At 37.1% G+C, this 25,317-nt stretch overlaps 1 protein-coding gene across 1 annotated transcript; it reads left to right on the top strand.

Annotated features, from left to right (window-relative positions):
- The first annotated feature begins 896 nt into the window (after window positions 1–896).
- LOC110961321 (PDZ domain-containing protein 7) lies at window positions 897–24,558 on the top strand. Its single transcript, XM_051939895.1, has 18 exons — window positions 897–1,119; window positions 2,873–2,974; window positions 3,063–3,288; window positions 4,636–4,773; window positions 5,844–6,018; window positions 6,096–6,272; window positions 7,516–7,663; window positions 9,174–9,234; window positions 9,337–9,514; window positions 10,676–10,902; window positions 10,987–11,139; window positions 18,968–19,083; window positions 19,184–19,275; window positions 19,626–19,717; window positions 20,172–20,243; window positions 21,321–21,926; window positions 22,562–22,662; window positions 23,443–24,558. Exons 3-18 carry the CDS (start codon window positions 3,126–3,128, stop codon window positions 23,584–23,586), a joined length of 2,643 nt encoding a protein of 880 aa, XP_051795855.1. The 5' UTR covers window positions 897–1,119; window positions 2,873–2,974; window positions 3,063–3,125; the 3' UTR covers window positions 23,587–24,558.
- The last annotated feature ends 759 nt before the right edge of the window (window positions 24,559–25,317 follow it).

The raw sequence follows: 25,317 nt of genomic DNA, 5'->3' as shown, positions 1-25,317 counted from the left end.
TCACTGCTGGGAAGAAGCTGTTGGACTTGGTAGAACCAGAATGGAGAGTTAAAATATCTTCCAAAGTCAACATCCTCGTGTAGGACCTCGTGTTTCCTGAGAAGTTTGATTCACTTTAGTGGTATTAAAACCACACCCAGTCTGCAGTTGTTTTGCTGTGCCTCCACACTACAGTTAATACAGTATTCTGGAGTTTTCTGCTCTGTGTGATGAAACAATCTTACTGGATGCCCTTGGATACATCTGAAATTGTCCTTTTTTTACTGAAAACATGCTATAGAAATGCATTCTGTCCGTTTACTGCTGGATATTTGGTACTTCAAGTTTGTTTTAAAATGTTTCTAAACTGAAACGGCTGCAAGCTTAGTAGGCATTAAAATATGTGTAATTGCTAATGCTAAAATCTATTCTACTGTGCATGTTTATTTCTGCACCAGACAGAATTAGTCAAATTTGGCACCTATCTGAAGGGTGTAGACCTTTAACCCTGTATATTTGGGTTTTACAAATGATAAAAACAAAAACTAAATAAAGCTCTCTCTAAGTAAATTTGAAAGCTCAAAAAGGTTCCCACACTGTTAAATATTTGCTTTTAGTTGAAATAGTCCATTGTAAGCACAGAGGAGTTGGAGGTATTTAATCAATTTAAAAGTAAAAGAATAAACAAAGTGTTAGTGCTCCTGTTAAAAATTAAAATAAATCTGATAGATGTTTTGGATTAAATGTTTGTGTAACTGCTGCAGTGATTCTGTCCTGAATTAAATAGTTACTGCTTTATTTTTTCACCTGTATCTGACAGAAAAGACTTTTCAGGTTCTTGCTGCCTGTCAGCAGATTGGTATATCTGTTGCCCAATCAAACACAGTCTCTTCGGTACATTCCAGCTAATCAGAGTGAGCAGGGGGCGGGGCTTAGCTGATGACAGCAGTGTCCAGCCAGGTGCGTTCAGACTCTCCAAACTGACATGGATTCAGGTGTGCTACCCGTTATTTCGGTTCATTTACATAATGTGGTCTCAGTCTAAAGACTAAACTGGAGTTTTTCTGTCGTCGTCGGTTTGGGTTTTATTGGAGGAGGAATCTTTAGAGGAGCTGACTCGTTCAGGACCTGAAATGTTTGGTAAGTCCTTGTTTGCGTCTTTTTGTATCCGCTTCGACAAGATACAGCTCAGAAAGTCAGCATTTATTCACCAGTTGTGAGATATTTTAGCGGAATTAAAGCTGAAGAAGTGTCAGGAGCTGAAACAAGTGAATTAAATCTATTCTGGGCTCGGTATTTCCGTGCTTCAGTTCGCTATATTTGGCCTTTTGACGCAACCTTTGACGCTAATTAGCGGCGCTGTCCGGAGTGCTGAAGCGCCGCGAGCCGCGGGGGAAACCCCGAGCTGACATCACGGGGTAAGTTTAGTGACGTGTAACCATGGCAACGGAGCCACGTGACACCCTGGCTGGAAGTGGGTCACTGAAATAAACCAGTTAAACAGTTTCTGACCTCAGAGCAGCGATAAAAACAGAAGATGGGAGCTGATTTCTGGACAGTTTTTACTCAATAAACACAAATTAATTCTAAATGCAGACGAAACCAAACTCATTAATTTAACCAGAGACAAAACATTTGGATATTGTAATATTAAAACTCACTTTTAAATATCTTATGTCAACACTCATGACTAAATTATGTCAAAAAAGGCATTTAAAAAAAACATAAACAAATCATGCTTGCGTTGCATTGCAGGGAAACACTTGTACTTTATCAGTCTGCACTAAGAGTTATTACTGGTGATAGTTATCCTCTGGTTTTATGCATTTATTTATAAAGCCCCTATTGATTGTTTACCCTCTTACCTTATTGTCTGTTAATGTTAACTCTTACCTCATATGGTCAGACGACTGGATTATGTTTGTGTATTCACCGTGCACCTACTGCATAGTAAAATAAGATAATCATTGATTATTATTCCCAGTAAATACAATAAAAATACGGTAAAAATACTGTAAAAAAACTGTAAAAAAACAGTCAAAATACTTTAAAAATATAGTAAAAAATAATAAAATATAGTAAAAATACAGTAAAATATAATAAAACAGTAAAAACAGTAAGAATACAGTAAAAAATTAGTAAAAGTACAGTAAAAATTTAGTTAAATATAATGAAAATATAGTAAAATATTGTAAAAAAAAAAAAAAATACACGAAAAATGTACTGTGGAAGAGTTGGGGTTCATCCAGACAATTCCATGTTTTCCACGCAAACTCCCACTTTTATCCATGTGCTAACATAACTGCACAAGGGTTTTCTAATCATCAATGAGCCTTTCAGCACCATCAGCTAACACAATGTAGCATTAGAACACAGGAGTGATGGTTGCTGGAAATGTTCCTCTGCACCCCTATGGAGATTTTCCATTAAGTATTTCACATAGAACAGTCATTTACCACATTAACAATGTCTACACTGGATTTATCATTCATTTATTGTTATCTTCACTGAAAAAAAAATGCTTTTCTTTCTATAATAAGGACATTTCTAAGTGACTCCACACTTTTGAACGGTCGTGTAACTTGAAAAACAATCTAAGTTCAGGTTTTAATTTCATCCTATTTAACTTCTAGCTTTACTTAAATGCACTCATTAATGCTTTTATTTAAATAATTGCCTTTAAGTAGTTTCTGTGTTATGAACTGGTTGTTCGTTCTGTTTATTATGAAAATATATTTTTTCCACATTTTCAAGCTTTAAAACGGGTCAATTTGACCCTCAGGACGACACGAGGGTTAAATAAATGTTGAATGAATCCTTTTACAGGGAATTATGCAGGTTTTTATGCATCGCTGCATTTGCCTTTTGTTAATTGACCTGTTTAATTTTTTAGACTCGGACAGGTGAGAGAGATGCAACATGGGCAGGAATGGAGCGAACTGTGACTCCAGGAAGCCGAAGAGTCGATCATCATGTCACCAAACCGCCTGCATCAGTGAGTCGGCCCCCCCAGTCGCCTCTCATGCTTGTCTTTTAGAATGCAGCTGTTTATTATTCTGCCTTCTTGCTGCCATATGCTGCAGACTCCTCGGCCAGGAGCTGAGCCCCCGGTGGAGAGCCAGTGAAAGGGGACCCCTCCGGCCTCCATGGCTCACTCGTCAGACCCGTCCCGCAGGGAGAAGAACCCCGGGACCCAGGGGTCACACACGGCTACTCGCAACCTCCTACGGAAGAAGGAGCAGCGGCGCCGTGGAATCCGATCCTCCTCACCCATGGGCCGGGTCATCCTCATCAACTCCCCCGTGGACGGTAAGGAGCAGCTGGTGGGATGCAAATTAAACTGCAATCCACTGAAGAAGATAAATAAGTTTAATATGCCGGTTGTAAATTAGTCTGCAGTGCTCAAGAAAGCAGTTAAACACCTGGGACAATCACAGCATCAATAATTAATGAGGTAAGTATTTAAAATGAATACAGAAGCAGATTCAAGTCAGAGGTTATTCAATCAATTAAATATGTTCATATCAAGTTACAAAATACAGCGATGACCTCAGTTACTGTAAAGTTGTAATTACAGCAGCAGGCAGAATGTTTACCGTATACATGTATTTAAAGGTACACAAAATTAAAAATAAGACATCATTTTAACCCCCTGTTGTCTTCATTTACTAGCAACAAAAATATTGTTTCCTTGTCTGAAAAAAATTCAGCAAAAAAATTCCCAAAATTTATTAATATTTGCAAAACCTTCAGGAAGAAAATTCCAATAATTCCTTCGCAATTTCCCTTAAAAGTTTTATTTAAAAATTCTCCAAATTTGGCAAGAAAATTCTTGTAAATATTTTCAAAAAATAAGTAAAAATCTTCCAAAAATCCTAAAAATATCTAAAATGATTCCATATATATCAGTAAAACTTCTAATATTTCCTTTAAGAACATTCACAATAAACAAAAATCCAGCAGAATTCATTGGATTTTGGTTGATTTTTATTTGAATTATCCTAAGAAACATTTTTAACATTTCTTTTTTCCAACAAAAAATGTTCAAAGATTTCCCAAAAATGTTGAAAATGTGGACATCAAAAGTTTCTCTGTGAAAATATATTTTTTTCCCACATTTTCAAATTTTAAACCAGGTCAATTTGAGCCTCAGGATGACACGAGGTTAACACTAAATGTAAAAATATATGTTTATATTTGCTGGTAGAAAACTAACTTCTAATATACAGTCTTGGAAAACATTAATAGGCACAAACTTATCGTCAGAAACAGTGGTTATGAATCAGTACTAACTCCTGTGTGGATCATGGGACTAAAACAGACAGAAAACACAGAATAATGACATAGGTATTGATGGAAGAACTGAAGTGATTTTGGTTTCTATCAAAAAAAATGTCTGATTCCAGCTCCTAAATTAAACTCTTATGAGCTGTTTTCGTTGTTTTCATTATATTTGTCCAAACAAATGGACCTTTGGTTGCACCAGGTATCAAAATGAAAAACAAAACAAGGGTGGTTTAATCATTTTCTCCACGACTGTATAATAATAGTGACAATATTCAAAATGGAACCCAAAACCTCTCTGAAGATGTTTCGGAGGGTTACAGTCAGTAACCTGTGCATTTTTTTGCTTGTCGACACACAATCTGTTTCCAGGTGGGGACGACAGCGAGGACCTTCATACGATCACCGTGGATAAAAGCGTTGACGGCAAACTGGGGTTCAGCGTCCGTGGAGGTTCAGAACACGGACTGAGCATCTTCGTCAGCAAGGTGGAGGACAACAGCACGGCAGGTGAGTGGAAGTAGACGGTGTTTGTTCAGGGCTGGTGTGTTTGTGTGGATGTTGTCACCGTTGCTCCACGGCGGAGTTATGTGACGATCGCCGTACGTTTGTCCTTCTGTTAATCTGTCTGTTAGCAGCATTACTCAAAATCGGACAAACAGATTTGAAAAATATTTCCAGGGAAGGTCAGAAATGACACAAGGACCAAGTGATTAGATTCTGGCAGTGATGCAGCTTATAGTCTGGATCCATGGATTGGCTAAAGATTTCTGTATCATTGTGAGATAACAGCACGGCGTCACTGTAACCATGACAACAAGTGAACACTACATCAGCTGATTGTGATCCTACTACAAATCCGTCTCTGAGGACTTATCAGGACTTATCCATCAGAAATGATCCAAGGAACAGCTGATTAAATTGTGGGGGTGTTTTTGAGTCCCATCAATTCCTGCTGCCCGCTACATATTTAGGCCATGTGATTCGATATCCGTACATAACGTACACATGTATAACACACGCCTTACATTGACAAAAAATTAAGCACAAGAAGGTTGACACTGACAGAAAATAAGATGAAAAAGCAACATAAAGGTTGAAAGTGACAAAAAACACACAAAAAACCAACAAAAACGAATTAAATTGACAAAAATTAAACATAAAAACAACAAAAAGATTAAAAATGACAAAATACAATGAAAAAAAACAGCAAAAAAAGATTGAAAATGACAAAACAAGACAAAAAACAACAAAAAAGAGATTAAAAATCCCAAAAAACAACAAGAATAGATTAAATTAACAAAAAATTAAACATAAAAACAACAAAAAAGTTGAAAATGACAGAAAATGAGACAAAAAAACAGCAAAAAGAGATTTAAAAAGACAAAAATGAAACAAAAAAACAACTGAAAGTCATGGGGCTGCTGACGATCACATGATTGTGATCCTACTACAAATCCACCGCTGAGGACTTATCAGGACTTAGCCATCAGAAATGATCCAAGGAACGGCTGATTAAACTGTGCAGCCTTGGCAGAGCACTGATCTCTGAGGGCTTTTCTTGCTGTGTTTGTGTCCAGAGGAAGCCGGGCTGCTCGTAGGAGATAAACTGGTGGAGGTGAACGGCGTCAGCCTGGAGAGCATCACCATGAGCAGCGCTGTGAAGGTGCTGACGGGAAACAACCGGCTGAGGATGGTGGTGAGACGAGTCGGAAAAGTCCCCGGCATCCGCTACTCCAAGGAGAAGACCACCTGGTGAAGATCCTGCTGGTGTCTGTTTGTTTTTACCGTTAATGAAAGGTTTAAGAAGCTGAATGCTGGTTGTTCTCCAGGGTGGACCTGATCCACCGGCGGATGGTGGTGGAGGAAAGCGGTCGGACGCCTTCAGAGGCCAGCTCAGGCAGCGCCCTGCAGAGGATCGTCCACCTTTACACCACCTCAGACGACTACTGCCTCGGCTTCAACATCCGCGGAGGGAAAGAGTTCGGTCTGGGAATCTACGTCTCCAAGTAGGTCCATCTGCCACGGAGAAAAACAGGCATGTTAGCGGAGATTATACAGAGTTACAGGAAGGAAATAAATGTAGGAACCTATTTAGTTTGAAGTTTACGATCCTCTCAGCACTGTAACATGTGCTCTTTTTCTCTACTTTTAATGCTTCACCACTGGTTTTCATCACCTTTGTTGTCAGCTTTATGGCTGAGGTTTCTTAACCAATTATACGACTACAGAAACACTGTTGTCTTTTTTGTTATTGTTTTTGAATATTTTTTAATCATTCTGGCTGTGTTAATGTAAATACTTTGGAGGAATTTTTAAAAATTTGATGCATCCCAGACTGTATGAATCCAGAAAATCTACTTTCTGCTTAGTAAATGGAAAGTAACTATTATTTTTGGTCATTAAACAACAAAAATGTTGTCTCAAACCTACATTTAAAGGGTTAAAGTCTTAAAATTTAACCAGTAGTTATGATCATGACTGGTGTTGATTTAAAAATCCCAAATCTGAGTTGTGTTTTTACAATCTGACACTTCATTTAATCAAAAAAATAAATCATTAAAATCAATGTTAAATTATCATTAGCATCACTATCAAATTATCATTACAATAAAAATATTTTACTCATTATTTTGAAAATATTGTTTATTTAAAAAAAGAAACAGTGGTGTAATTTATAAAAATAAAAATAAAAAGTCATTGAAGGGATTAAAATCCTGAAAGAATATTTGGTAATTAATAAAGATTTTATTTTAATTGTGTTAATTGTCTTTGAATGTTGAAAAACATATTCAAAAATAACATTTTCCTGGCATTTTATTAATTAGGACATTTTTGTCTTTAAGATCTTGAGTTTTTTTTTATAAGTTTATTTGTTTTAACAATGTGATGCTTCAAAAATAATAATGCATAGAATGTTTGTGTTGGTACTAGTCATTAACACATCCCAGATAATAATAATAATAATAATAACAATAATAATAATAACTGTGTAACTTAAAAAAAATTAAGTTTGTCACATGTGGACTTATGAAAGGTTCAGCATTATATTATTGGCTTGGAGCAACACGAAACTAGAGTACAAATGAGTTTCTACATGGAATAAATAACTAAAGTAGTGCATTATTTTTAGGAGGGGATGACCCTAACTCTGTATATGACAGAGATTCAGCCAAACTGGGACCAGTAAGAACGTGACCGACAGAAACAGTCGATGGTTTAGGCTCTAAATCTGCCTTCTGGTTTCCTCAGACTGGATCCAGGAGGTCTGGCTGAACAGAATGGGATTAAGATGGGGGACCAGATCCTGGCTGCTAACGGGGTTAGCTTCCAGGACATCAGCCACAGCAGCGCAGTGGAGGTTCTGAAGAGTCACACCCACATCATGTTGACCATCAAGGTGAGAACAAAGACGCTGCAACTGAACATTATTTATATCGATTATTTTCTAGTTTCTGTTTATAAAGTGTGAGAAAATGGTAAAAATTATGTCATCAGTGTTTCCCAAAAGGCCTCAAATGTCTTGTTCTGTCGACAACCCAAAGATATTCAGTTTACTGTCACAGAGAAGGAAAGACAACAGAAAATATTCACATTTAAGGAGCCGGAAAACACAGAATTTTAAGTTAAAAAGACTTGTTGATTAATTTAATACTTGATAGCTTAACAACAAATTAGTTGTTATTCATTGCAGCTCTGTTGAATGCATTAATTATTAACCATCCTGCTGTCCTCATTTACCGGCACCAAAAAAATTTGTTTTCTTGTCTGAAAAAAATCCAAAAATTCAGCAAAAAAAATTTATTTAAAAAATACCCCAAATTTGGCAAAAAAATTCTTGTAAATAAATCAAAGTCCAGCAAATTTCATTGGATTTTGGTTGATATTTTGTGAAAGTTCTTAAAGAGAATATTAGAAGTTTCACTGATATAATCATTTTAGATATTTTTAGAATTTTTTGGGAAGATTTCTACTAATTTTTTTGAAAATATTTACAAGAATTTTCTTGCCAGATGTGGGGGATTTTTTAAATAAAACCTTTAAGGGAAACTTTTCAGGAACTATTGAAATTTTCTTCCTGAAGGTTGTGCAAATTTTCAGAATTTGGGGAATTTTTTTGCTGAATTTTTGTTTTTTTTTCAGATGAGGAAACAATATTTTTTGTTGGCCATAAACAAGGACAACAGGAGGGTTAAATATTAATGTTAAAGGTGTTTGTTTCTTACAGTTTGTTAACAAGGCCTCCGTCTAATCACACTTTGTCAGCAGAGTTAGAGAGGACTCGGCTGAATGTGGGGATGTTTGGTGTTGGATTCGGTTTGAATGTGGAGCCCAAGAGGCCATATCGCATTCCATAATGACTCTTTGTTATTAGAAAGCACGTTGGCTCTTTCGTTACCGCCTCGGTTAGAAAACCCGACGTGCGTTAACTCTCTGACCTGTTGAATCCCTTTCTTCTTGGATTCTCACACACACGACAAACCCGACACAAACTACACGAGTCGCTACACGGCGGCGGTGGTTCGTGTGGCAGGGCCGACAGCTGGCATGCAGTCCAAATATTCCTTGCTCACTTTACTTGTCTGAGGTTGGGTTTCGCGCTGTGAAAAACAGCCAGGCCGTGTGCATTATTCACCAGGCGGCCGGGATCGGGTGCTGATCAAAGCATGGAGGCCGGCGTTTGGTGCAACTTTTATTTTGGGTTCTTTCGCAACGTGGAAAGTTAGAAAGCAGCAGTCAAAGCTTACTAGAAAGCTGAGAAGGGGAATGTCTTTATTTGTGGGGCAGGATGAGGAAGTGATGCATGTTTCTGGTTCTAGAGTTACTCTTTATCAAATATAGCGATCCCTATAAAAGTTTCAGCATCTCCACTGTATCTCATTTGCATATCTGTGGTCATATCTTCACAGGAAGCAGGACGATACCCCGCTTATAAGGAGATGGTGGCAGAATACAGGTGGCTCAATAAATGTACGTGTGTTTTAGAAAGCTGCAGTTCAGTGTGGAGAAAATAGAGGATATTCAGTCACATGTTTGGAGAAGAGTTGAGAGATGTTTTGTTTTCTTCCTCAGTGGCCAACGGTACCCAGAAATCCTCCTCTCAGGGTTCAGACTCCAACTCTTCAGCCTCCTCGTTGTCCTCTGGGACTCCGGTCAGCTCTCTGAGCGGCTTATCGCAGGTCATGTTTCCTCCCAGCCTCCCGTTTGGTTCAGACATGGTGGACGTCTGCATCTCCACCGAGGACCAGAGGTCAGAGTCAGCTCGTTTGTCGTAACGTTTCCACTTTTGGATCACACATTCACCACTTTACACTAATCTGATGACATCTAAATATGTCAGTTTCAAGTCTGAATGAGAACCCCGCTCAATTTTCTGTAAAAGTTGGACCTAATAACTAGTAGTGGGGTGCGAGTAACCCTCCTGTTGTCTTCATTTTCGGGCACCAAAAAATATTGTTCCCTTGTCTGAAGAAAATCCAAAAATTCAGTAAAAAATCCCCAAATTTTTTACTGCAAAATCTTCAGGAAGAAAATTCCATAAATTCCTAAAAGATTTATTTTTAAAAAATCCCCAAATTTGGTAAGACATGAAAATTTAAAAAATAAAAAAGAATTAAAATTGTAAATATTTTCCAGAAATTAATAAAAATCTTCCAAAAAAATCCTAAAAATATTTAAAGTGATTGCGTATATATGTATGTATATATATATATATATATATATATATATATATATATATACACCAGGCAAGGCAAGGCAAATTTATTTATATAGCACATTTCAACAACGAGGCGATTCAAAGTGCTTTACAAAGACATTAAGAAAAAAGATTGTTGATTACTAAAAGAAAAACAAAAGAAAACATTTATGACCAGTAAAAGTTCTAATATTTTCTTTAAGAACATTCAGAAGAAAATCTACAATCCAGCGAAATTCGCTAGATTTTGGTTGATTATATTTTGGCCACACATCTGTCTGAGTTGCAGGAACACAGTGGAGACTAGAAGCTTCTCTGTGCACACCCGCCTAGCTAGCATCTACCTTAGCCTACATGTGAGGTGTTTGGGTGAACTTTAGTAAATTTTGATGCCTATAAATAAGCAGACATTCAGCCAGTGAAGTGTTTTGGATTTAATTTTTTATTTTAATTTTGTCTCCAGCAGATGCACTGAATTCAGGTGAACCATTTGTACATTAGCAGGAAAGTAGCATAACTTGGAAGGAAAAGTTGAGATCTGTTTATTCAAAGTGAAAAGGCAGCAAAAATCTGTTAAATCAATAAAGTAGTAGTCATAAATAATAATCATTCTGCCCTAATAGAGCATGTTTTCAGTCCACCACAGATACACAAATATTACAGATTAAAGTTAAAGTCTAGACTAGAGGTGATTGTGGTAGTTTTTATGTTCAGATCTGAGTCGGAGAGAACTGAAACCGCCATCCAGACGGACCTTCCCTCTCAGAGGACGGCTGCAGACACGACTCGCAGCCTCGGACCGACAACTCTGCTCAAAGATACAGTGATTCGTGGAGACGAGGGCGGTGGGAGGAAAGAGTCGACTAAAACAGCGGTGCTTCTGGCTCTTAGCAGGCCGAGTCGACCCATCACCAGGTCGCAGAGCCAAGTCACTGTGGCAGGTAAAACATGAAGATACGGGAAAGTTCATGAGAAGGCGGGACGATCAAAAATATAACTGACCAGCTGCTGCTTTCATATCATAGAGATCAAACATAAGAAAGAGAAGAAGCAGAAAGGGAAGGATCCAGAGGAGAAGAGCACTCTTCAGCGATCAAAGACCTTCGTTAACTTGTTGTTCAAAGGAGGACGTAAGAGAGACACTTCCAGAGGACAATCCAAGTCTCCGTCTGGCAAAGGTAGCTTCATTTTTTATCCTAAAATGCACAAAAGTCATTTATATCATGTTTTATTGAACAGAAGACTATAAGAGTTTGTGTGTGGTTTGTAAAGATGGTGAAGAACCAATAATTTAGTGGCATTTTAGACGACATACGAAACTATGAGGTTTTTCTGCACATTAAGGATGACATTGTAAAACGTTTTTTTCTAAGTTGTTTTTTGGGCCCTTTTATTGACATATTTAACTACGATGTTTTTTCATATTTTGAACGACATACTAAACTATGACTTTTTTCACATTTTGGACGACATACTAAACTATGACGTTTTTTGCCCATATTTTGGACGACATACTAAACTATGACTTTTTGGCCATGTTTTGGACGATACTACGAAACTGATATTTTTTTTCATATTTTGGACGACATACTAAATTATTATTTCTTTTTTCATATTTTGGACGACATACTAAACTATGACGTTGTTTTTCATATTTTGGACGACATACGAAACTATAATGTATTATTTTTATGGCGTAGACGAAGTGAGAGACAAACAGGAAATAGGGAAGAAAATGCAGCAAAGGGCTGCGAGCGGGAATCGAACCCGGGTCGCTGCGTTAGAGACCAGCCCCTACACATGGTTTACTTGCTTAACCCATTGAGCTATACAAGGCACCCAAGTGTTATGTTTTTTTTTCATATTTTGGACGACATACTAAACTATGACTTTTTTTTTTCACATTTTGGACGACATTCCAAACTATGACATTTTTGGCCGTATTTTGGATGACATACTAAACTATGACATTTTTTCATATTTTGGACGACATACGAAACTATGACATTTTTTCATATTTTGGACGACATACTAAACTATGACATTTTTGTCACGTTTTGGACGACATACTAAACTACAACGTTTTTGTCACATTTTGGATGACATACTAAACTATGCGTTTTTTGGCGGTATTTTGGACGACATACCAAACTATGAAATTTTTTCATATTTTGGACGACATACTAAACTATGACTTTTTTCATATTTTGGACGACATACTAAACTGACATTTTTGCCATATTTTGGACGACATACGATGTTTTTTTCATATTTTGGACGACATACTAAATTATTATTTCATTTTTCATATTTTGGACGACATACTAAACTATGACGTTTTTTCATATTTTGGACGACATACTAAACTATGACTTTTTTCATATTTTGGACGACATACGAAACTATGACATTTTTTCATATTTTGGACGACATGCTAAACTATGACATTTTTGTCACGTTTTGGACGACATACTAAACTACGACGTTTTTGTCACATTTTGGATGACATACTAAACTATGCCTTTTTTGGCGGTATTTTGGACGACATACTAAACTATGACTTTTTTTCATATTTTGGACGACGTACTAAACTATGACATTTTTGTCACAATTTGGACGACATACTAAACTACGACGTTTTTGTAACATTTTGGATGACATACTAAACTATGCCTTTTTTGGCGGTATTTTGGACGACATACTAAACTATGAAATTTTTTCGTATTTTGGACGACATACTAAACTATGACTTTTTTCATATTTTGGACGACGGACTAAACTATGACATTTTTGTCACATTTTGGACGACATACTAAACTATGACATTTTTGTCACATTTTGGACGACATACTAAACTATGACTTTTTTCATATTTTGGACGACATACTAAACTGACATTTTTTGCCATATTTTGGACGACATACGATGTTTTTTCATATTTTGGACGACATACTAAATTATTATTTCTTTTTTCATATTTTGGACGACATACTAAACTATGACGTTGTTTTTCATATTTTGGACGACATACTAAACTATGACGTTGTTTTTCATATTTTGGACGACATACGAAACTATAATGTATTATTTTTATGGCGTAGACGAAGTGAGAGACAAACAGGAAATAGGGAAGAAAATGCAGCAAAGGGCTGCGAGCGGGAATCGAACCCAGGTCGCTGCGTTAGAGACCAGCCCCTACACATGGTTTACTTGCTTAACCCATTGAGCTATACAAGGCACCCAAGTGTTATGTTTTTTTTTCATATTTTGGACGACATAGTAAACTATGACTTTTTTTTTCACATTTTGGACGACATTCCAAACTATGACTTTTTTGGCCGTATTTTGGACGACATACTAAACTATGACACTTTTTCATATTTTGGACGACATACTAAACTATGACATTTTTGGCCGTATTTTGGACGACATACTAAACTGACTTTTTTTCATATTTTGGACGACATACGAAACTATGACGTTTTTTCATATTTTGGACGACATTCCAAACTATGACTTGTTTGGCCGTATTTTGGACGACATACTAAACTATGAAATTTTTTCATATTTTGGACGACATACTAAACCATGAAATTTTTTCATATTTTGGACGACATACTAAACTATGACTTTTTTTCATATTTTGGACGACATACTAAACTATGACATTTTTGTCACAATTTGGACGACATACTAAACTACGACGTTTTTGTCACATTTTGGATGACATACTAAACTATGCCTTTTTTGGCGGTATTTTGGACGACATACTAAACGATGAAATTTTTTCATATTTTGGACGACATACTAAACTATGACTTTTTTTCACATTTTGGATGACATACTAAACTATGACATTTTTTCATATTTTGGACGACATACTAAACTATGACATTTTTGTCACGTTTTGGACGACATACTAAACTACGACGTTTTTGTCACATTTTGGATGACATACTAAACTATGCCTTTTTTGGCGGTATTTTGGACTACATACTAAACTATGAAATTTTTTCATATTTTGGACGACATACTAAACTATGACTTTTTTTCATATTTTGGACGACATACTAAACTATGGTGTTTTCTTTCTATTATTATTTTTATGGCCTTTTATTGGGTAGATGAAGTGAGAGACAAACAGCAAATAGGGGAGGAAACTGCAGCGAGTGGGAATCGAACCCGGGCAGCTGCATCAGAGACCAGCACCTACACATGGTTTACCTGCTTAACCCATTGAGCTATACAAGGCACCCAAGTGTTATGTTTTTTTTTCATATTTTGGACGACACACTAACCTATGAGATTTCTTTTCACATTTTTGACGACATACTAAACTATGACTTTTTTCACATTTTGGATGACATTCCAAACTATGACTTTTTTGGCCGTATTTTGAATGACATACTAAAGTATGACATTTTTTCACATTTTGGACGACATAGTAAACTATGACATTTTTTCATATTTTGGACGACATACTAAACTATGACTTTTTTCATATTTTGGACGACATACTAAACTATGACATTTTTGTCACGTTTTGGATGACATACTAAACTACGACGTTTTTGTCACATTTTGGATGACATACTAAACTATGCCTTTTTGGCGGTATTTTGGACGACATACTAAACTATGAAATTTTTTCATATTTTGGACGACATACTAAACTATGACTTTTTTTCATATTTTGGACGACATACTAAACTATGACATTTTTGTCACAATTTGGACGACATACTAAACTACGACGTTTTTGTCACATTTTGGACGACATACTAAACTACGACGTTTTTGTCACATTTTGGATGACATGCTAAACTATACCTTTTTTGGCGGTATTTTGGACGACATACTAAACTATGAAATTTTTTCATATTTTGGACGACATACTAAACTATGACTTTTTTTCACATTTTGGATGACATACTAAACTATGACATTTTTTCACATTTTGGACGACATACTAAACTATGACATTTTTTCATATTTTGGACGACATACTAAACTATGACATTTTTTCATATTTTGGACGACATACTAAACTATGACATTTTTGTCACGTTTTGGATGACATACTAAACTACGACGTTTTTGTCACATTTTGGATGACATACTAAACTATGCCTTTTTTGGCGGTATTTTGGACGACATACTAAACTATGAAATTTTTTCATATTTTGGACGACATACTAAACTATGACTTTTTTTCATATTTTGGACGACATACTAAACTATGACATTTTTGTCACAATTTGGACGACATACTAAACTACGACGTTTTTGTCACATTTTGGACGACATACTAAACTACGACGTTTTTGTCACATTTTGGATGACATGCTAAACTATACCTTTTTTGGCGGTATTTTGGACGACATACTAAACTATGAAATTTTTCATATTTTGGACGACATACTAAACTATGACTTTTTTTCACATTTTGGATGACATACTAAACTATGACATTTTTTCACATTTTGGACGACATACTAAACTATGACATTTTTCATATTTTGGACGACATACTAAACTATGACATTTTTTCATATTTTGGACGACATACTAAACTATGACATTTTTGTCACGTTTTGGATGACATACTAAACTACGACGTTTTTGTCACATTTTGGATGACATACTAAACTATGCCTTTTTTGGCGGTATTTTGGACGACATACTAAACTATGAAATTTTTTCATATTTTGGACGACATACTAAACTATGACTTTTTTTCATATTTTGGACGACATACTAAACTATGACATTTTTGTCACAATTTGGACGACATACTAAACTACGACGTTTTTGTCACATTTTGGACGACATACTAAACTACGACGTTTTTGTCACATTTTGGATGACATGCTAAACTATACCTTTTTTGGCGGTATTTTGGACGACATACTAAACTATGAAATTTTTTCATATTTTGGACGACATACTAAACTATGACTTTTTTTCATATTTTGGACGACATACTAAACTATGGTGTTTTCTTTCTATTATTATTTTTATGGCCTTTTGTTGGGTAGATGAAGTGAGAGACAAACAGCAGCAAAGGGCTGCGAGCGGGAATCGAACCCGGGCAGCTGCATCAGAGACCAGCACCTACACATGGTTTACCTGCTTAACCCATTGAGCTATACAAGGCACCTCTCTGTGGTGTTTTTTTTTTCACATTTTGGACGACATACTAAGCTATGAGGTTTTTTGTCACATTTTGGACGACATACTGAACTGACTTTTTTTTGCCACATTTTGAACGACGTGCTATACTGCGATGTTTTTTTTTCGCATTTTGGACGACATACTAAACTATGACATTTTTGGCCGTATTTTGGACGTCATACTAAACTATGACTTTTTTTCATATTTTGGACGACATACTAAACCATGACTTTTTTTCACATTTTGGACGACATACTAACCTATGAGGTTTCTTTTCACATTTTTGACGACATACTAAACTATGACTTTTTTTTCACATTTTGGATGACATTCCAAACTATGACTTTTTTGGCCGTATTTTGGATGACATACTAAAGTATGACATTTTTTCACATTTTGGACGACATACTAAACTGACTTTTTTTCACATTTTGGACAACATACTAAACTGACATTTTTTCATATTTTGGACGACATACTAAACTATGACATTTTTGTCACGTTTTGGATGACATACTAAACTACGACGTTTTTGTCACATTTTGGATGACATACTAAACTATGCCTTTTTTGGCGGTATTTTGGACGACATACTAAACTATGAAATTTTTTCATATTTTGGACGACATACTAAACTATGACATTTTTGTCACAATTTGGACGACATACTAAACTACGACGTTTTTGTCACATTTTGGACGACATACTAAACTACGACGTTTTTGTCACATTTTGGATGACATGCTAAACTATACCTTTTTTGGCGGTATTTTGGACGACATACTAAACTATGAAATTTTTTCATATTTTGGACGACATACTAAACTATGGTGTTTTCTTTCTATTATTATTTTTATGGCCTTTTATTGGGTAGATGAAGTGAGAGACAAACAGCAAATAGGGGAGGAAACTGCAGCAAAGGGCTGCGAGCGGGAATCGAACCCGGGCAGCTGCATCAGAGACCAGCCCCTACACATGGTTTACCTGCTTAACCCATTGAGCTATACAAGGCACCTCTCTGTGGTGTTTTTTTTTCACATTTTGGACGACATACTAAGCTATGAGGTTTTTTGTCACATTTTGGACGACATACTAAACTGACTTTTTTTTGCCACATTTTGAACGACGTGCTATACTGCGATGTTTTTTTTTCGCATTTTGGACGACATACTAAACTATGACATTTTTGGCCGTATTTTGGACGACATACTAAACTATGACTTTTTTTCATATTTTGGACGACATACTAAACCATGACTTTTTTTCACATTTTGGACGACATACTAACCTATGAGGTTTCTTTTCACATTTTTGACGACATACTAAACTATGACTTTTTTTCACATTTTGGATGACATTCCAAACTATGACTTTTTTGGCCGTATTTTGGATGACATACTAAAGTATGACATTTTTTCACATTTTGGACGACATACTAAACTGACTTTTTTTCACATTTTGGACAACATACTAAACTATGACATTTTTTCATATTTTGGACGACATACTAAACTATGACATTTTTGTCACGTTTTGGACGACATACTAAACTACGACGTTTTTGTCACATTTTGGATGACATACTAAACTATGCCTTTTTTGGCGGTATTTTGGACGACATACTAAACTATGAAATTTTTTCATATTTTGGACGACATACTAAACTATGACATTTTTGTCACAATTTGGACGACATACTAAACTATGACATTTTTGTCACAATTTGGACGACATACTAAACTACGACGTTTTTGTCACATTTTGGACGACATACTAAACTATGACATTTTTGTCACGTTTTGGACGACATACTAAACTACGACGTTTTTGTCACATTTTGGATGACATTCTAAACTATGCCTTTTTTGGCGGTATTTTGGACGACATACTAAACTATGAAATTTTTTCATATTTTGGACGACATACTAAACTATGACTTTTTTTTCATATTTTGGACGACGTACTAAACTATGACTTTTTTTCATATTTTGGACGACATACTAAACTATGGTGTTTTCTTTCCATTATTATTTTTATGGCCTTTTATTGGGTAGATGAAGTGAGAGACAAACAGCAAATAGGGGAGGAAACTGCAGCAAAGGGCTGCGAGCGGGAATCGAACCCGGGCAGCTGCATCAGAGACCAGCACCTGCACATGGTTTACCTGCATACTAAACTGACTTTTTTTTGCCACATTTTGGACGACGTACTATACTGCGATGTTTTTTTTCGCATTTTGGACGATATACTAAACTACGAATTTTTTCCATGTTATGGACTAAACTTTGTCGTTTTCTTTTATTGGGTAGACAAAGTGAGAGATAGACAGGAAATTGGGGAAAGACATGCAGTAAAGGGTTGCGAGCAGGAATCGAATCTGGGCCGCTGCATCAGAGACCTATACAAGGTTCAGCTGCTTAACCTGTTGAGCTATACTGGCACCCCACTGTTACCTTTTTTTCCCACATTTTGGACGACATACTAAACTATGACGTTTTTTTCATATTTTGGACGACATACTAAACTATGACGTTTTTGTCACATTTTGCACGACATGCTAAACTATGACTTTTTTTCATATTTTGGACGACATGCTAAACTATGACTTTTTTGGCCGTATTTTGGACGACATACTAAAATATGACTTTTTTCCACATTTTAGATGACATACTAGACTATGACTTTTTTTCATATTTTGGACGACATACGAAACTATGACATTTTTGCCACATTTTGGACGACATACTAAACTCTTAAATCTACTTTCTGCAAAACTCTACGTTCATTGAGGCCGTCAGAAACGATGCTGTTTGTACTTTCTGACGTCTTCAGACCGGCGACAGGTCAAAGCGATGCCAAATTCAGAGATGCTGGGGGTGGTGGAGGACATGGCCCGGAGGCTGCTGACTGAGGAGGAGGTGGCTGAAGTGATGAAGATGTGCCGAAGGGTAGGAAGCTTTGCCTTATTTATCACATTTCAGCCCTAAATTAAGGACAAGCTTTCTCTGTTAAATAAATACTACGCTGATGCGCTGATTTGACTCACAGTACATAGCAGATCGCTCAGTGGAGAACTTAATACGCCACCTGCTGGTTGTTCTGGATCGACCTGAGAAGCTGTTGCTGCTCAGAGAAGTCAGGTGAGTCAGAGCAGAAAATGGTAGTTATCAGTATTTTACTCCAGAGGCTGATGCAGTGGTACATTTTCAGGCAAACCAAGATCTGTATAGTTTTCAGCTTGAATTTGCAGCTAAAATACACACAGAAATCCACAGAATATCTTCATGCATGATTTTAATAATCAAACTGTGCCCCACATCTTTCTGTGTGTAAATCCATCCAGAGGAACAATGGTGTTACCAACGCTGCCAGAAGGGGCTTAAGGATTTTATTTATTTTTTGCTGGATAATCATCTGAAATCCAAACGTTTCACAATAACATGATGCAGACTAATTTGTTTTTTTTCTCTTGTGTCATCTTGTTTCTCAGGATGCTGCTTCCTCCTTCTGATCTGAGTCTTTTCAATAACATGGTGACCACTATTGAAGTGGAAGCCTACGATATCCTCAAGTACCGTTCAAGTGCGTGTAACAATTATGAGTGAGATTCACGCTGAATTTGTAGCAGCGGATTTACAGATTTGCTCGGTTGCTTTTGCACAGTTGTATAATTGTAATCTCAGTTAGCTCACTTTTTGATATTATGTACATTCCCAGGTTTTCAGAAAGTGGGTTTTTGCAGTATAGGCAATGTTTAATGCAACCTGGAAACTTATGCAACACAAAAAAGCTTTCAGTAGTCCTACTAGAATAAGATGAGATAACTTTATTGATCCTTCATCAGGGAGATTTACATGTACAGATATGCATGGTAAATTTACACATCTATGGTGTTTTATTTAATCTTTATTTAACCAGGAAAGATCCCGTTGAGATTAAGAACCTCTTTTTGCTCTCTTCTGCTAAATATGGTTCTTCGTCTTTACACCTTTTGACATTTCTGTAAATGAGCATTTCTCTTTGTGCATTGTTGTAGTCCGAACTCCTCCTCTTCGTTCTCCCACCTCTGGTCGAGCACCCAAACGGCGCCTCATAACTCCCATTCCAGGTGAGAACAATAATATTTCATTTTATTCTCGTGGGAAGCTTCTTAAAATGTTGTTTTGATGAATGGAAATGGATGTTTTCCTGCTATATCGTGTTGTTAACAATAGATTTAAATATTGTGTTTTGAGGGATGAGTCGTCTCTCTGAAAGCACATTTTTTTTGACAAGAAAAGAGGTTAAAACATAAAAATACTCAAGTCAAGCCAAAGTTGTGATACAGTCAGACATTATTGTGACGGATACAAATTTTAAACTAAAGGATGTCATCAGCACGCAGAGTCCTACAGCTGCAGGATTATTGAATAACGAGCTAAAAACTAAAATGTTTAGGGACGTTAAATATCGGAACCATAGATTTGTAGAAGGAAGCTGACAAGAGGGTGATCAGACAAGAAAAACAAAATGCAGAAGAGAATGTAATAACTTCCTTCCTTACATACATATATTTCTTCCTTGCATACTTCCTTACTTACTTTCTCACTTCCTTCCCTACTTCCTTCCTTGTATAATTCCTTACTTTCATACTTCCTTCTTTCCTTCCTTATTTCCTCACTCCCTTACTTAGATACTTCCTTCATTCTTTCCTTCCTTACATCCTTACTTCCATACTTACATCCATTCTTCCTTCCTTCCTTCCTTCCTTACATACTTCCTTCCTGACAGACTTCCTTCCTTACATACTTCCTCACTTCCTTCCTGACAGACTTCCTTCCTTACATACTTCCTTCCTTTGCACTTTGAATCGCCTCGTTGTTGAAATGTGCTATATAAATAAATTTTCCTTCCTTCCTTCCTTCCTTCCTTCCTTCCTTCCTTCCTTCCTTCCTTCCTTCCTTCCTTCCTTATGTCCTCCCTTACAGACTTCCTTCCTTCCTTTCTTCCTTACTGACTTCCTTCCTTACTTCCATACTTCTTTCCTTGCATACTTTCTTCCATACTTCCTTCCTTCCTTCCTTCCTTCCTCACTTCCTCACTTACTTCCTTGCATACTTACTTCCATACTTCCCCCTCTCTAGTAAAACCTTTCTAACCACATCCTGAACATGACAACGTGCCGTTACATTTGTTCTCCCTCCAGATTACAGAGGAGGCTTTGAGCTCCACAACACAGAGGAGGTGGAGAAGGAGAGCCACCTGCTGGAGGAGCTGGAGAAGCTCAGTCTGACGGCTCCACGGGGGTCCAGGGAGAGACCTCAGACCTCCAGGTCCTTCACACCTCTGCTGGACATCCCGGTGGACGGATACAACACAGAGTCCAGAGACCTTAAACCCCCTATCGTCAGTCCGATGCTGCCCAACTGGCTGCTGGCTCGAGGCAGCGACTCCCGGCCTCCTCTCAGGCCAGACATCGGAACAATTCGCTCCGTCCACTTCGACGAGGTTTCGCTGCACTCGGCTTCAGATACGAACTCAGAAAGAGGACGCCCCCCGTTCAGAAACGGTCACTCAAAAGGCAAAATGGAGAAAAGCGGCGACAGGAGTAAAGACTCGGTGTTCACGCTGCAGAGCGCCGCTCGGAGGAGTCGACCGTTGCTGTCGCAGGTGTTTGGTTCAGGTTCTGGTCAGCAGGTGGGAAGCGAACAGATGAACGGTCACCAGGCTTCACCTGAGAGCAACGGCACCGAGGCTGAACAGGAGTACGAGCTCCAAACCGTCAGCATCTCCAAGACCAAACAGTCTCTGGGTAAATAAACAGGTTTCATCTGGTCGGAGTTAATGTCTGGAAAAAAAATCAAAGTTTATGTGGAAACCAGGTTTGCTTTTAGATATTTATCCTTTCGAAATTTGAATATTATTTAAAAAAAAGATTTTCTTCATCATTGAATTTTAAAAAAGCAAGATTTCATATATTAAACACCTATTACACATAAAGTATTATGCACTTTGGTCTGAATATTAATTTACTTAAACTCTAAATTAAATATTTTAATGTTTCAAGCATGTTGTTTTTTTTCTGCTGTAGGCCATAATCATCAAAAAGAAATAAGAAAAATGTTTTTAATATTTTTGCTTTATGTGAAATTAGTCTAAAATATATAAAATTTTCACTTTCTGAGATTATTACTGAAAACTATTAAATGATTTCAGAATATTACATTTTTTTGAGATGCACAAATACATCATTTCCAAAGTTCTGTAACTGCAAGATTTTCCCAGCGCCAGTATAAAGATGACATCATTTTCACTTCACACTTGGGTTAATTAGCTGGTTTTCTGAACTTGGCTACGAGCAAAAGTCACGACTTGAGAAACACATGATGATGCAGGAAACCAATCTAAAGATCTAGATGACTGACTTCTGTGGTTGTGATTCTGCAGGCATCAGTATTTCTGGAGGGATGGAGTCGAAGGTTCAGCCGGTGGTGAAGATCGAGAAGATCTTCCCTGGAGGAGCCGCCTCCACCTGTGAGGTGCTCAAGGTAACATTTCAGCAATTTCTGCAGAATCTAAAACTTTCAGATGTCATTTAATGCGGCACAGAATCCAGTTTTTAGATCTCTTCTGTTGTCATAGTGTCTAATATATGATAGAAGACCAATAAAGACGATATGGACAACAACTATTCTTCAAATTTACAAGTTGTTTTTTTGTTTGTTGCCAAAATTGAGTTTTGTCAATAATCAGTTGATATTATTAGTAGTAAAAGTGTCTGATGGTGCTGACTGGCTTTGAGTTTGTAGAAGTTTCACTCATCAGAGTAGCTCACAATCAGATTCAAAACCATTTATAAATAATGTTGTTACATTTGTCAGGAGGTTTGTAGATTAAAATGAGAAGTTATTGCCTTTTCTTGAGCGCTCTTTCAATGAAACTAAAGTCAAAGAAATTAAATGAATTTTAATGTATTTGCGTTTTTTTTTCTATTACTGTCAAACATGCACTTCTTTCTCTTAATCTGACATCAACTGAACGTGTCAATTTCATGTCTGAATGAGTGCCTGGCTAGAACAGCTTCTGTATTACTTTTAATGCAGAACAAGTCTAAACTGCATGTAGTCACATTACTGTAAAGCAAACACAGATTTAGGTTTAGTGCATCTAATCTCACATGTACGACAAACATCTCACACTGTGTCTGCCTCCGTCACTTTTGTTGGCATATCAGAGAGAAGCCTTGAGGAACGAGAACACGAGTGACTTTTGTCAGAACATTAAGCGACTAATGTTACATCTGAAAACGCTCTCGTTCCTCGTCTCAGGCTGGATTTGAGTTGGTGTCCGTTGATGGAGTCTCTCTACACGGAGTCACCCACCAACACGCCGTCGACGTCATCCGGAAAGCCTTCAGCAACAAGGCCAAGGACCCCATGGTGTTCGCCGTCAAAGTCCCCAAAAACCTTTGAAAGGAGGCCGGGGATTTATTAAACATCCAGCGAACACGGAGACAGGAAAGCTACAACACTGCTGACGTCAGGTATGTCATTTTGCCATTCCTTACAGCCGACATGGACTCTGAGGACTGTCCACACCGAGATGAGCTGAAAAACAAGAACAGAATGCAGATCGCTGGACTTTGGGACTAAATATTTAAGAGAATACAAAAGGACTGTTGTCACACAAAAAGAACAGCAAAAGACTTTTATGTTAAATGAATTTTTTGTGTAAACATGAAAAATGGTGCTCCTGAAGCCTTAATCTGTCCTTTCATTACAGCAAGGAGCCAGTGCCTGCGAAGAACACAAGTTCTTCTTAGATTTTATCTTGTACCAACATGCGTTAGTCTATAAAACTCTTTGAAATGGCTCTAAAGTGTAAGTTTATGCTCCAGAATTTAGAAAATGTGCAGGAAGACAAACTACAAACTGTAACCTGAGTGCCTTGAATGAAATTATAGTGTTAAACTGGATTTAAATCACTTTTTTTTTCTACCTGAAGAGGGCAGACATGAGCCATTCAGTGATATTTTCTGATATGAACCTGCCAGATGAAGGAGTCTTTTGAGAGGCGGCTGGCATCGTGATTGGACGGTACTTTGGTCTGATCCTATCCAGCTTCAGCTCCAGAGACGGCAGGCGGGACGAGTCAACGGAGGCCGGGTGGACGAAGGCATGAAGCTGAGAACAATCCAGAAAACACCAGAGGAGGAGAGCAGCGGCCCAGGGCCAGAACAAACAGAGTATCATGGTATGTCTCTGAGAAAACTTCATAGTTAGCCTTTGGTATGAAGAAACGCCATCATATACATCGTTTATATTGTATAAATAACAAGTCAAAGGAAAGAGACAGACATTGTAGAATTGTATTAATTGTGGGCTGACTGATTTACTGATTATCAGTATTTTAGTTTTTACAGTAATAAATACATTTAAAAATGGCGCTACTTTGGCTGTGAACCTTTATCTAGCTGTGGTCGTTCTGTCTTCTGGAGTGATCTGATTGGTTATACGTCACCAATAAAACTCCTTTAACTTAACATCTGGAAACAAAACAAAAATTTATCAACAAAGTTTTCTGTTAGAGTTTGTGTTCTTCTAAGTTTAACTCTAAGATTTTAAATATTTTAATTTACTGCAAATGAATATCTGCTCTAAATGTCTCACTAATAATCATTATCAGCCTTAAAAACCCACAAACACCCCCCCTCTATACTGGACCACACTTAGTACAGTCCAGTTCCCCCTTCTATAAATCTGCTTGGAATCTTCCACTTCCTGTTTGTCAAAGTGGCCTTCTACCTGGACAGGTTTTGTTGGAGCTCATCAACAAACATTCTGGGTAACTGCACTTTAATCTGGATGGATGACACTGAATTAGAGTCTGTTTTAATGAGACTGAGTTCAGATGTGCAGCTCTGTCATTAAATAGGAAATTATTTCTCAGAATTCACAGAGAAAAGTCTGAAATGTTTGCTAGGTTAAGCTTACTGGAAGTCCAGAGGGCTGGCTTAGTGAAGGAAATTTAGTTTAAAGTTGAAGCAGAAAGTTAACAAAGAAAGTTGAAAACCACCTTCTGATCCCTGAAACCTCTGAGTTTTCACACAAAGAACACCTGAACATGTCAAACTGGTTCCATAGTAGAACCTTCACTGTAAAAACCTCATAGTGTGATGTGTATTAAGTGAGAATGTAGATTAT

This window comes from Acanthochromis polyacanthus, chromosome 19, assembly GCF_021347895.1.
Source record: "Acanthochromis polyacanthus isolate Apoly-LR-REF ecotype Palm Island chromosome 19, KAUST_Apoly_ChrSc, whole genome shotgun sequence".
NCBI classification, from domain to species: domain Eukaryota; kingdom Metazoa; phylum Chordata; class Actinopteri; family Pomacentridae; genus Acanthochromis; species Acanthochromis polyacanthus.
The sequence above is the reverse complement of the archived record's forward strand: the minus strand, read 5'-3'. Positions and strand labels throughout refer to the sequence as shown.

Coding starts and splice junctions, on each gene's coding strand:
- LOC110961321 (XM_051939895.1), top strand. CDS start 3,126: ATGGCTCACTCGTCAGACCCGTCCCGCAGGGAGAAGAACCCCGGGACC. Junction 6,019..6,095: donor TCCAAGGAGAAGACCACCTG/GTGAAGATCCTG, acceptor GTTGTTCTCCAG/GGTGGACCTGATCCACCGGC. Junction 10,903..10,986: donor GAGCCAAGTCACTGTGGCAG/GTAAAACATGAA, acceptor TTCATATCATAG/AGATCAAACATAAGAAAGAG.